This window comes from Nerophis lumbriciformis, linkage group LG05 (assembly GCF_033978685.3).
Source record: "Nerophis lumbriciformis linkage group LG05, RoL_Nlum_v2.1, whole genome shotgun sequence".
NCBI classification, from domain to species: domain Eukaryota; kingdom Metazoa; phylum Chordata; class Actinopteri; order Syngnathiformes; family Syngnathidae; genus Nerophis; species Nerophis lumbriciformis.
Genome location: NC_084552.2, coordinates 12,245,001 through 12,257,212, shown reverse-complemented (window position 1 = coordinate 12,257,212; position 12,212 = coordinate 12,245,001). Strand labels below are relative to the sequence as shown.

The following is a 12,212-nucleotide window of genomic DNA, read 5'->3' as shown; positions in this document are numbered from 1 at the left end:
AAAAAGAAAAATAACTAGAAGAGGCTGTGAATGCTCCAATGCTGAAGTTGAACTGAAATCCAGGATTTTTTTTTAGAATTGTTGAAGTAGAGCACACAATTCCTGAACAGGCTGAATATTTTGAAGTTGGAACAGTTAGATTCAGATGCAAAATGTGGGAGTTGTGGAACTTTGAAGAATGTCCCATTCATTTCAATGGAAATTTCAGAAAAAAATGGGAATTTTGGTAAAAGCGGGAAATTTTTAAAAATGCTAAAAAAAACTTGAATGGTATGAATGAGTTGAAATGGTTGGTGTTGGAATTGTTTAAATTGGTCGAGAAATGTTGAAATAGTAACATGTTGAATTGAGAAATGGTGTTATGGAATTTCGGGAAAACCGGGATTTTTTCCTGGTAAAAAAACAACTTAGTTTTTCTGTCCTGATTAAGAGGAATGTTTTGACGGTGAAACGGTTGAAATGCGTCGAAAAATGTGGAAGGAGTAGTCGACAGAATAAAGGGTAGAAACAGGCTTTTGGAAAACAAGGAATTCTGGAAAATCCTGGATTTTTTATTTTTATTTTAAAAAAGATCAGTTTGAATGTGCAGGAAGGTGGAATGTGTTGAAGGTGGAATGGTTTAAATGGGTTGAAGAATGTGGGAATTGTGGAAGTTTGAAAAATGGACAAATCATTTTGAATGGGGAAAATGGAAAAAAAAACAAAAATGATGGGAAATCCTGGAATTTTTTTAGAATTGTTGAAGTAGAGCACACAATTCCTGAACACGCTGAATATTTTGAAGTTGAAACAGTTTGAATCAGAGGAAAAATGTGGGAGTTGTGGAACTTTGAAGAATGTACCATTGATTTCAATGGGAATTTCAGAAAAAATTGGTAATTTCGGGAAAAGCGGGAATTTTTTTGAAAATGGTAAAAAAAAAACTTGAATGGTCTGAATGAGTTGAAATGGTTGGTGTTGGAATTGTTTAAATCGGTGGAGAAATGTTGATGTAGTAACATTTTTAATTGAGAAATGGTATTACGGAATTCCTGGAATTTTGGGAAAACTCGTAATTTTTCCAGTTCAAAAAACAACTTAGTTTATTGTCCTGGTTAAGAGGAAAGTTTTGACGGTAGAACGGTTGAAGTGGTTTGAAAATGTGGAAGGAGTAGTCGCCAGAAAAAAGGGTGGAAATAGGGCTTTGAAAACCAGTAATTCTGGAAAACCCTGGAATTTTTTTGAACATGGAAAAATGGTTGTTTGAAAGTCCAGGATGGTGGAATGTGTTGAAGGTGGAATGGTTTGAATGGGTTGAAGAATATAGGAATTGTAGATGTTTGAAAAATGGAAAAATCATTTTGAATGGGGAAAATGGAAGGAAAAAAAATTATTATGGGAAATCCTGGAATTTTTTTAGAATTGTTGAAGTAGTAGAGCACACAATTCCTGAACAGGCTGAATATTTTGAAATGGGAACGGTTTGAATCAGATGAAAAATGTGGGAGTTATGGAACTTTGAAGAATGTCCCATTCATTTCAACGGGAATTTCAGAAAAAAATGGGAACTTTGGGAAAAGTGGGAAATTAAAAAAAAATGCTAAAAAACTTGAATGGTATGAATGAGTTGAAATGGTTGGTGTTGGAATTTTTTAAATCGGTCGCGAAATGTTGAAGTAGTAACATGTTGAATTGAGAAATGGTGTTATGGAATTTCGGGAAAACCGGGATTTTTTCCTGGTAAAAAAACAACTTAGTTTTTTTGTCCTGATTAAGAGGAATGTTTTGACGGTGAAACAGTTGAAATGCATTGAAAAATGTGGAAGGAGTAGTCGACAGAATAAAGGGTAGAAACAGGCTTTTGGAAAACAAGGAATTCTGGAAAATCCTGGATTTTTATTTTTATTTTGAAAAAGATCAGTTTGAATGTCCAGGATGGTGGAATGTGTTGAAGGTGGAATGGTTTGAATGGGTTGAAGAATGTGGGAATTGTGGAAGTTTGAAAAATGGACAAATCATTTTGAATGGGGAAAATGGAAAAAAAAAATTATTATGGGAAATCCTGGAATTTTTTTTAGAATTGTTGAAGTAGAGCACACAATTCCTAAACACGCTGAATATTTTGAAGTTGGAACAATTTGAATCAGAGGAAAAATGTGGGAGTTGTGGAACTTTGAAGAATGTACCATTGATTTCAATGGGAATTTTTAAAAAAAAAAGGGAATTTCGGGAAAAGTGGGGAATCAAAAAAAAAAATGCTAAAAAAAACTTGATTGGTATGAATGAGTTGAAATGGTCGGTGTTGGAATGTTTTAAATCGGTGGAGAAATGTTGAAGTAGTAACACGTTGGATTGAGAAATGCTGTTATGGAATTTCGGGAAAACCGGGATTTATTTCCTGGTAAAAAACAATTTAGTTTTTTTGTCCTGATTAAGAGGAATATTTTGACGGTTAAACAGTTGAAATGCGTTGAAAAATGTGGAAGGAGTAGTCGACAGAATAAAGGGTAGAAACAGGCTTTTGGAAAACAAGGAATTCTGGAAAATCCTGGATTTTTATTTTTATTTTGAAAAAGATCAGTTTGAATGTCCAGGATGGTGGAATGTGTTGAAGGTGGAATGGTTTGTATGGGTTGAAGGATGTGGGAATTGTGGAAGTTTGAAAAATGGACAAATCATTTTGAATGGGGAAAATGGAAAAAAAAAATTATTATGGGAAATCCTGGAATTTTTTTAGAATTGTTGAAGTAGAGCACACAATTCCTAAACACGCTGAATATTTTGAAGTTGGAACAATTTGAATCAGAGGAAAAATGTGGGAGTTGTGGAACTTTGAAGAATGTACCATTGATTTCAATGGGAATTTAAAAAAAAAAAAGGGAATTTCGGGAAAAGTGGGGAATCAAAAAAAAAAATGCTAAAAAAAACTTGATTGGTATGAATGAGTTGAAATGGTCGGTGTTGGAATGTTTTAAATCGGTGGAGAAATGTTGAAGTAGTAACACGTTGGATTGAGAAATGCTGTTATGGAATTTCGGGAAAACCGGGATTTATTTCCTGGTAAAAAACAATTTAGTTTTTTTGTCCTGATTAAGAGGAATATTTTGACGGTTAAACAGTTGAAATGCGTTGAAAAATGTGGAAGGAGTAGTCGACAGAATAAAGGGTAGAAACAGGCTTTTGGAAAACAAGGAATTCTGGAAAATCCTGGATTTTTATTTTTATTTTGAAAAAGATCAGTTTGAATGTCCAGGATGGTGGAATGTGTTGAAGGTGGAATGGTTTGTATGGGTTGAAGGATGTGGGAATTGTGGAAGTTTGAAAAATGGACAAATCATTTTGAATGGGGAAAATGGAAAAAAAAAAATTATTATGGGAAATCCTGGAATTTTTTTAGAATTGTTGAAGTAGAGCACACAATTCCTGAACACGCTGAATATTTTGAAGTTGGAACAGTTTGAATCAGAGGAAAAATGTGGGAGTTGTGGAACTTTGAAGAATGTACCATTGATTTCAATGGGAATTTCAGAAAAAAATGGGAATTTCGGGAAAAATGGGAAATTAAAAAAAAAATGCTAAAAAACTTGAATGGTATGAAAGAGTTTAAATGGTTGGTGTTGGAATGTTTTAAATCGGTGGAGAAATGTTGAAGTAGTAACATGTTGAATTGAGAAAGGGTGTTATGGAATTTCGGGAAAACCGGGATTTTTTCCTGTTAAAAAAACAATTTAGTTTTTTTTTCCTGATTAAGAGGAATGTTTTGACGGTGAAACGGTTGAAATGCGTTGAAAAATGTGGAAGGAGTAGTCGACAGAATAAAGGGTAGAAACAGGCTTTTGGAAAACAAGGAATTCTGGAAATTCCTGATTTTTTTATTTTGATATTGAAAAAGATCAGTTTGAATGTCCAGGATGGTGGAATGTGTTGAAGGTGGAATGGTTTGAATGGGTTGAAGAATGTGGGAATTGTGGAAGTTTGAAGAATGGACAAAACATTTTGAATGGGGAAAATGGAAAAAAAAAAAAAAAAAAAGACTGGAAATCCTGGAATTTTTTTTAGAATTGTTGAAGTAGAGCACACAATTCCTGAACACGCTGAATATTTTGAAGTTGGAACAGTTTGAATCTGAAGAAAAATGTGGGAGTTGTGGAACTTTGAAGAATGTAACATTGATTTCAATGGGAATTTCAGAAAAAAATGGGAATTTCGGTAAAAGCGGGAAATTTTAAAAAATGCTAAAAAACTTGAATGGTATGAATGAGTTCAAATGGTTGGTGTTGGAATGTTTTAAATCGTTGGAGAAATGTTGAAGTAGTAACATGTTGAATTGAGAAATGGTGTTATGGAATTTCGGGAAAACCGGGATTTTTTCCTGGTAAAAAAACAACTTAGTTTTTTTGTCCTGATTAAGAGGAATGTTTCGACGGTGAAATGGTTGAAATGCGTTGAAAAATGTGGAAGGAGTAGTCGACAGAATAAAGGGTAGAAACAGGCTTTTGGAAAACAAGGAATTCTGGAAAATCCTGGATTTTTATTTTTATTTTGAAAAAGATCAGTTTGAATTTCCAGGATGGTGGAATGTGTTGAAGGTGGAATGGTTTGAATGGGTTGAAGAATGTGGGAATTGTGGAAGTTTGAAAAATTGACAAAACATTTTGAATGGGGAAAATGGAAAAAAAAGATTGGAAATCCTGGAATTTTTTTTAGAATTGTTGAAGTAGAGCACACAATTCCTGAACAGGATGAATCTTTTGAAGTTGGAACACTTTTGAATCAGATGGAAATGTGGGAGTTGTGGAACTTTGAAGAATGTCCCCTTCCCAATGGGAATTTTAAAAAAAAAAAGGGAATTTTGGGAAAAGCGGGACATTTTTAAAAAATGCTAAAAAAAAACAACAACCTTGAATGGTATGAATGAGTTGAAATGGTTGGTGTTGTAATGTTTTAAATCGGTGGAGAAATGTTGAAGTAGTAACATGTTGGATTGAGAAATGGTATTACGGAAATCCTGGAATTTCGAAAAAAAATTTAATTTTTCCTGTTCGGAAAAACAACTTTGTTTTTTGTCCTGATTAAGAGGAATGTTTTGACGGTTGAAATGCGTTGAAAAATGTGGAAGGAGTAGTCGACAGAATAAAGGGTAGAAACAGGCTTTTGGAAAACAAGGAATTCTGGAAAATCCTGGATTTTTATTTTTATTTTGAAAAAGATCAGTTTGAATGTCCAGGATGGTGGAATGTGTTGAATGGTTTGAATGGGTTGAAGAATGTGGGAATTGTAGAAGTTTGAAAAATAGACAAATCATTTTGAATGGGGAAAATGGAAAAAAAAAAATGATGGGAAATCCTGGAATTTTTTTAGAATTGTTGAAGTAGAGCACACAATTCCTGAACACGCTGAATATTTTGAAGTTGGAACAGTTTGAATCAGATGAAAATTGTGGAAGTTGTGGAACTTTGAAGAATGTCCCATTCATTTCCACGGGAATTCCAGAAAAAAATGGGAATTTCGGGAAAAGTGGGAAATTTAAAAAAAAAATGCTAAAAATATTGAATGGTATGAATAAGTTGAAATGGTTGGTGTTGGAATGTTGAAGTAGTAACATGTTGGATTGAGAAATGGTGTTATGGAATTTCGGAAAAAACGGGATTTTTTCCTGGTAAAAAAACAACTTAGTTGTTTTGTCCTGATTAAGAGGAATGTTTTGACGGTGAAACGGTTGAAATGCGTTGAAAAATGTGGAAGGAGTAGTCGACAGAATAAAGGGTAGAAACAGGCTTTTGGAAAACATGGAATTCTGGAAAATCCTGGATTTTTATTTTTATTTTGAAAAAGATCAGTTTGAATTTCCAGGATGGTGGAATGTGTTGAAGGTAGAATGGTTTGAATGGGTTGAAGAATGTGGGAATTGTGGAAGTTTGAAAAATGGACAAATCATTTTGAATGGGGAAAATGGAAAAAAAATAAAATAAAAATGATGTGAAATCCTGGAATTTTTTTAGAATTGTTGAAGTAGAGCACACAATTCCTGAACACGCTGAATATTTTGAAGTTGGAACAGTTTGAATCGGATGAAACATGTGGGAGTTGTGGAACTTTGAAGAATGTACCATTGATTTCAACGGGAATTTCAGAAAAAAATGGGAATTTCAGGAAAATTGGGAAATAAAAAAAAAATGCTAATAAAAACTTGAATGGTAGCACGGACAAAACCGCCTGTAACTCCCAGTAGGAATGTTTTAGAGACATGAAACAAAAACCTCTATGTAGGTCTCACTTATTATATTATTATATTTCATACACTGACAACCCCCAGCAAAAATCAACAGGAAGTTTGCAATTCCCCCTTCAAAACAAAAGTTGTGTAAAAACAGTCACCTTTTTTCAAACATGATCTCCTCTGAGCGCATTTGTCGTGTCTGTCATGTCTGTGTAATCATGTTTTGTCTTAGTCATGTTTTGTTTAGTTTCTGGCTTTTTCACTCCCTTGTCTGGTCACCATAGCAACCATTAGTTTTCACCTGTCACGTCACGCACCTGTCACGTCACGCACCTGTTTCACGTTTTGAGTCACGCACCTGCTTTCACTAATCATGTCCATAGTATTTAAGTTCAGTGTTTTTCAGTTTGTCTTTCTGACGACCTCGCACCCCATACCACTCCACATTTATGCTCCGTCCATTGTTTCATGTCCATGTTCACGCTGCTCCTTTTTTGTCCAAGCCAAGTAAGTTTTTGTTCCATGTTTATAATCTTTTTGTTTTTCATAGTTTATTCTCCGCCACTGTGCGTGCTTTTCATTTGTACTTTTTGCTATAGTCTTTTGTTTTTCATAGTTTATTCTCCGCCACTGTGCGCGCTTTCATTTATTCCTTTTTTGATATATTAAATAAATCATGTACCTCCATTCCCGTCTCGCACGAGCCAACTTTCCGTTGCATCCAGGAAAAGCAAACTCCCAGGACCAAGTCGTGACAGTAGGTCGTCAGCAGACCCGCTTTTCCGCACGTAAGTTGGCCGATTTGGACAATTTGGATGAGGCTTCTTGGGAGGTGCTGCGTGCCATGGAGGCAGAGACGCTGCGCTTTTCCCCCAGGGAGCGCAGGGGGATGATGTGGGGGAATGGAGGCAAGTTGGTGCCGATCGGTACGTCACCTCAGCCACGGAAGCGCCGCCAAAGGCGAGGGACGCCAGGAAAGACTTCCGCGAGCCAGCAGGACACGCCGCTCCCACAAGCCCCGCCCCCTCCGGGCGGAAGCAAGCAGCAGTCTGCCCGGCTTTCCCATGATGACATCACAGACCAGGATTTTTGTTCCAATACTTTTTCTTTAAATCACCCGCCTCCAGCTAAAAACTCTGCCATGTCTTTGATAAAGCATTATCAAAACATGTTTTTAGAAATCAGGTCTAGTCAGTCACAGCCATCCCAATTTCATGCCCCGCCCCCCAAGACTCATGCCCCGCCCCCCAAGACTCATGCCCCGCCCCCCAAGACTCAAGTCCCGCCCCCGTCACATTTGTTTTCTTTTTTACCGCCCACACAACCCCAGGTGGGGGATAAAAAAACAAAACAATTTGGCCAAAATAAAGGGGACATTTCTGCCCTCCCCCGCCCACCCCTACAGAGAGTTCCAGACCGCAGGGAGCGCGTCTGGTATCCGCCCCTTGAGGGGGGGGCTGGGGTCGGGAGCTGTGTTGGTGGGGTGGCTCGGCATCACCATGCCAAGCCACAGCCTCCCTCACGGCCGCCACCACCAGTCTACCGACCTGTCAAGCCACAGCCTCCAGCACGACCGCCCTCACCAGTCTTCCGACCTGCCAAGCCGCAACCCCCAGTTAGGCCACCTCCACCTGCACCAAGGCTAGCACCTGTTGCCGCACCAGCTCCGCCATGCCAAGACCAAGACCAAGACCAAGACCCGCCATGCCAAGACCAAGACCAAGACCAAGACCCGCCATGCCAAGACCAAGACCAAGACCCGCCATGCCAAGACCAAGACCAAGACCCGCCATGCCAAGACCAAGACCCGCCATGCCAAGACCAAGACCCGCCATGCCAAGACCAAGACCCGCCATGCCAAGACCAAGACCCGCCATGCCAAGACCAAGACCCGCCATGCCAAGACCAAGACACGCCATGCCAAGACCAAGACACGCCATGCCAAGACCAAGACACGACACGCCATGCCAAGACCAAGACACGCCATGCCAAGACCAAGACACGCCATGCCAAGACCAAGACTCGCCATGCCAAGACCAAGACTCGCCATGCCAAGACCAAGACTCGCCATGCCAAGACCAAGACTCGCCATGCCAAGACCAAGACTCGCCATGCCAAGACCAAGACTCGCCATGCCAAGACCAAGACTCGCCATGCCAAGACCAAGACTCGCCATGCCAAGACCAAGACTCGCCATGCCAAGACCAAGACCCGCGCCAAGACCAAGACCAAGACCCACACCAAGACCCACACCAAGACCAAGACCAAGACCCACACCAAGACCAAGACCCGCCATGCCAAGACCCACACCAAGACCAAGACCCACGCCGAGCTTCGCCGCTGGACGCGTCACGCCGAGCTTCGCCGCCTGACTTGCCACGCCGAGCTGCCACGCCTGCCAAGTTGACGACGCGCCTGTCTCCTCGTCGGCCACGGATATGGCCGCTACCTGGTCGCCCGCCACGCCAAGTGCGCCCACCTCCCAGTCGGCCACGGATGTGGCCTGTCCCGGGTCGCCCACCTCGCCTGCTGCAGCGGCGTTCCACTCGCCACCGCCACATGACTATGCCTCGATGGATTCAGGGCCACTTGGGCTGGCGACCCACCGCCATGTCCTCCTCCCGCCCTCCCATGACTCTTAAGTTTTTTCTTGGACATCTGGGATCTGTCCGTAAGGGGGGAGTTCTGTCATGTCTGTGTAATCATGTTTTGTCTTAGTCATGTTTTGTTTAGTTTCTGGCTTTTTCACTCCCTTGTCTGGTCACCATAGCAACCATTAGTTTTCACCTGTCACGTCACGCACCTGTCACGTCACGCACCTGTTTCACGTTTTGAGTCACGCACCTGCTTTCACTAATCATGTCCATAGTATTTAAGTTCAGTGTTTTTCAGTTTGTCTTTCTGACGACCTCGCACCCCATACCACTCCACATTTATGCTCCGTCCATTGTTTCATGTCCATGTTCACGCTGCTCCTTTTTTGTCCAAGCCAAGTAAGTTTTTGTTCCATGTTTATAATCTTTTTTTTCATAGTTTATTCTCCGCCACTGTGCGTGCTTTTCATTTGTACTTTTTGCTATAGTCTTTTGTTTTTCATAGTTTATTCTCCGCCACTGTGCGCGCTTTCATTTATTCCTTTTTTGATATATTAAATAAATCATGTACCTCCATTCCCGTCTCGCACGAGCCAACTTTCCGTTGCATCCAGGAAAAGCAAACTCCCAGGACCAAGTCGTGACAGTGTCGGCTTCAAATTAGCACAGCAAAGGTGTGTCCAAGTTAAAGGAAATGGCAGGCTGTCTTCTTTTAATAGATTTATTACAATCTTTGGCAAGCTCGGTAATGTTTGCTGTGGTCTGGAACAACAGGGCAGAAAAGCAGCCAATGTTACATACAGAACATGCAAAACTTAATTATATACAAAGAGGATAAAAGTAAAGGATATTAAATGAGCACTGACCAAATGTGCCTGATTCGCACTCCAACACAACATCAACAAAGCGCACCTTTGTGCATTCACCGCACAGCATAAAAGGTTTGGTGGACAAAATGAGACAAAGGAGGAGGGGAAGATTTTACATGTAAACAAACTGTCCACAGCACACTATGGTGAGTTCAAGAACTGCCAAAGTCAGTAGGACAAAACAATGTTCACTCTCACCAGTGAAGCATACACACAGAGATATTAAACGGCGGGCTTTTTAACACAAGAAACATACTTTTTCCATTTTCAATCCTTTTTTGAAAGTACTCCAGGGAGCCACTAGGGCGGCACTAAAGAGCCGCGGGTTGCTGACCCCCGCCCTATACCATCAGTGACTTTTGTGTTGAAGGAATAACATTAATACAAAGAATCAAAATAGCATGTCTCTCAACAGTATAAAAACTATGTTTCAGTATTTCTACCACTGTATGTTTCTCTGTATGAAACGTCATTTCAAAATAATGATCTATTGCCAAGACATGTTTGCTGTTCTGCCGTTTTAACTGCACGCTATGATTTATTGTGTTGCCTCCAGGACCTTCTCAGAGAATGATTGCACCATGGTGGCTCCAGCCGACCCCTGCCTCAGCCCCACCAAGGGGGAGCTGGTCTACAGCAAGACAGCCAAACAGTGCCTGGAGGAGATATCAGGTAATGGACAACAACACATGCTGGGCTTCTCTACACGGCGCAAAGTCAATACGCCTCCACGCGCTCACACAAGAAGATTAGGTATGCATGTAGAATCTGCTTTATCTATATGTGAGTTGTTTCCACAAAATATCACATATATATATATATATATATATATATATATGTATGTGTGGGAAAAAAATCACAAGACTACTTCATCTCTACAGGCCTGTTTCATGAGGGGTTCCCTCAATCATCTGATGATTGAGGGAACCCCTCATGAAACAGGCCTGTAGAGATGAAGTAGTCTTGTGATTCTTTTCCCACACATACATATATTGCGCTCTACTACGGTATCGAGCACTATTTTTTGGATAACCTTATTAAGACATATATATATATATATATATATATATATATATATATATATATATATATTTCCCGTTTTCATATGAGTTGGTAAATTGTGTTAGATGTTAACTTAGAATTTCAAGGCTGCAATACGTGCCAAAGTAGTTGGGAAAGGGCATGTTCACCACTGTGTTACATGGCCTTTCATTTTAACAACACTCTGAACTGAGAAGACACATTTTTTAAGCTTCTCAGGTGGAATTATTTCCCATTCTTGCTTGATGTACAGCTTAAGTTGTTCAACAGTCCGGGGGTCTCCGTTGTGCTATTTTAGGCTTCATTTTCAATGGGAGACAGGTCTGGACTACAGGCAGGCCAGTCTAGTACCCGCACTCTTTTACTATGAAGCCACGTTGATGTAACACGTGGCTCGGCATTGTCTTGCTGAAATAAGCAGGGGCGTCCATGGTAACGTTGCTTGGATGGCAACATATTTTGCTGTATGTACCTTTCAGCATTAATTGCGCCTTCACAGATGTGTAATTTACCCATGTCTTGGGCACTAATACACCCCCATACCATCACAGATGCTGGCTTTACACTTTGCGCCTATAACAATCCGGATGGTTTGTTTCCTCTTTGGTCCGGAGGACACGACGTCCACAGTTTCCAAAAACAATTTGAAATGTGGACTCGTCAGACCACAGAACACTTTTCCACTTTGTATCAGTCCATCTTAGATGAGCTCAGGCCCAGCGAAGCCAACGACGTTTCTGGGTGTTGTTGATAAACGTTTTTCGCCTTGCATAGGAGAGTTTTAACTTGCACTTACAGATGTAGCGACCAACTGTAGTTACTGACAGTGGGTTTCTGAAGGGTTCCTGAGCCCATGTGGTGATATCCTTTACACACTGATGTCGCTTGTTGATGCAGTACAGCCTGAGGGATCGAAGGTCACGGGCTTAGCTGCTTACATGCAGTGATTTCTCCAGATTCTCTGAACCCTTTGATGATATTAGGGACCGTAGATGGTGAAATCCCTAAATTCCTTGCAATAGCTGGTTGAGAAAGGTTTTTCTTAAACTGTTCAACAATTTGCTCACGCATTTGTTGACAAAGTGGTGACCCTCGCCCCATCCTTGTTTGTGAATGACTGAGCATTTCATGGAATCTACTTTTATACCCAATCATGGCACCCACCTGTTCCCAATTAGCCTGTTCACCTGTGGGATGTTCCAAATAAGTGTTTGATGAGCATTCCTCAACTTTATCAGTATTTATTGCCACCTTTCCCAACTTCTTTGTCACGTGTTGCTGGCATCAAATTCTAAAGTTAATGATTATTTGCCAAAAAAAAAAAAAGTGTATCAATTTGAACATCAAATATGTTGTCTTTGTAGCATATTCAATTGAATATGGGTTGAAATGATTTGCAAATCATTGTATTCCGTTTATATTTACATCCAACACAATTTCCCAACTCATATGGAAACGGGGTTTGTATATGTGTGTGTATATATGTGTATATATATATATATGTGTATA

General features: G+C 40.1%; 1 protein-coding gene across 1 annotated transcript in view; it reads left to right on the top strand.

Annotated features, from left to right (window-relative positions):
- Positions 1-12,212, top strand: part of nav3 (neuron navigator 3) — a 571,589-nt gene that overhangs the window by 334,032 nt on the left and 225,345 nt on the right. Inside the window, exon 9 of the mRNA XM_072913146.1 lies at positions 10,219-10,334. Within this exon, the coding sequence (XP_072769247.1) occupies positions 10,219-10,334 (116 nt within the window). The remainder of the gene's footprint in view (positions 1-10,218; positions 10,335-12,212) is intronic.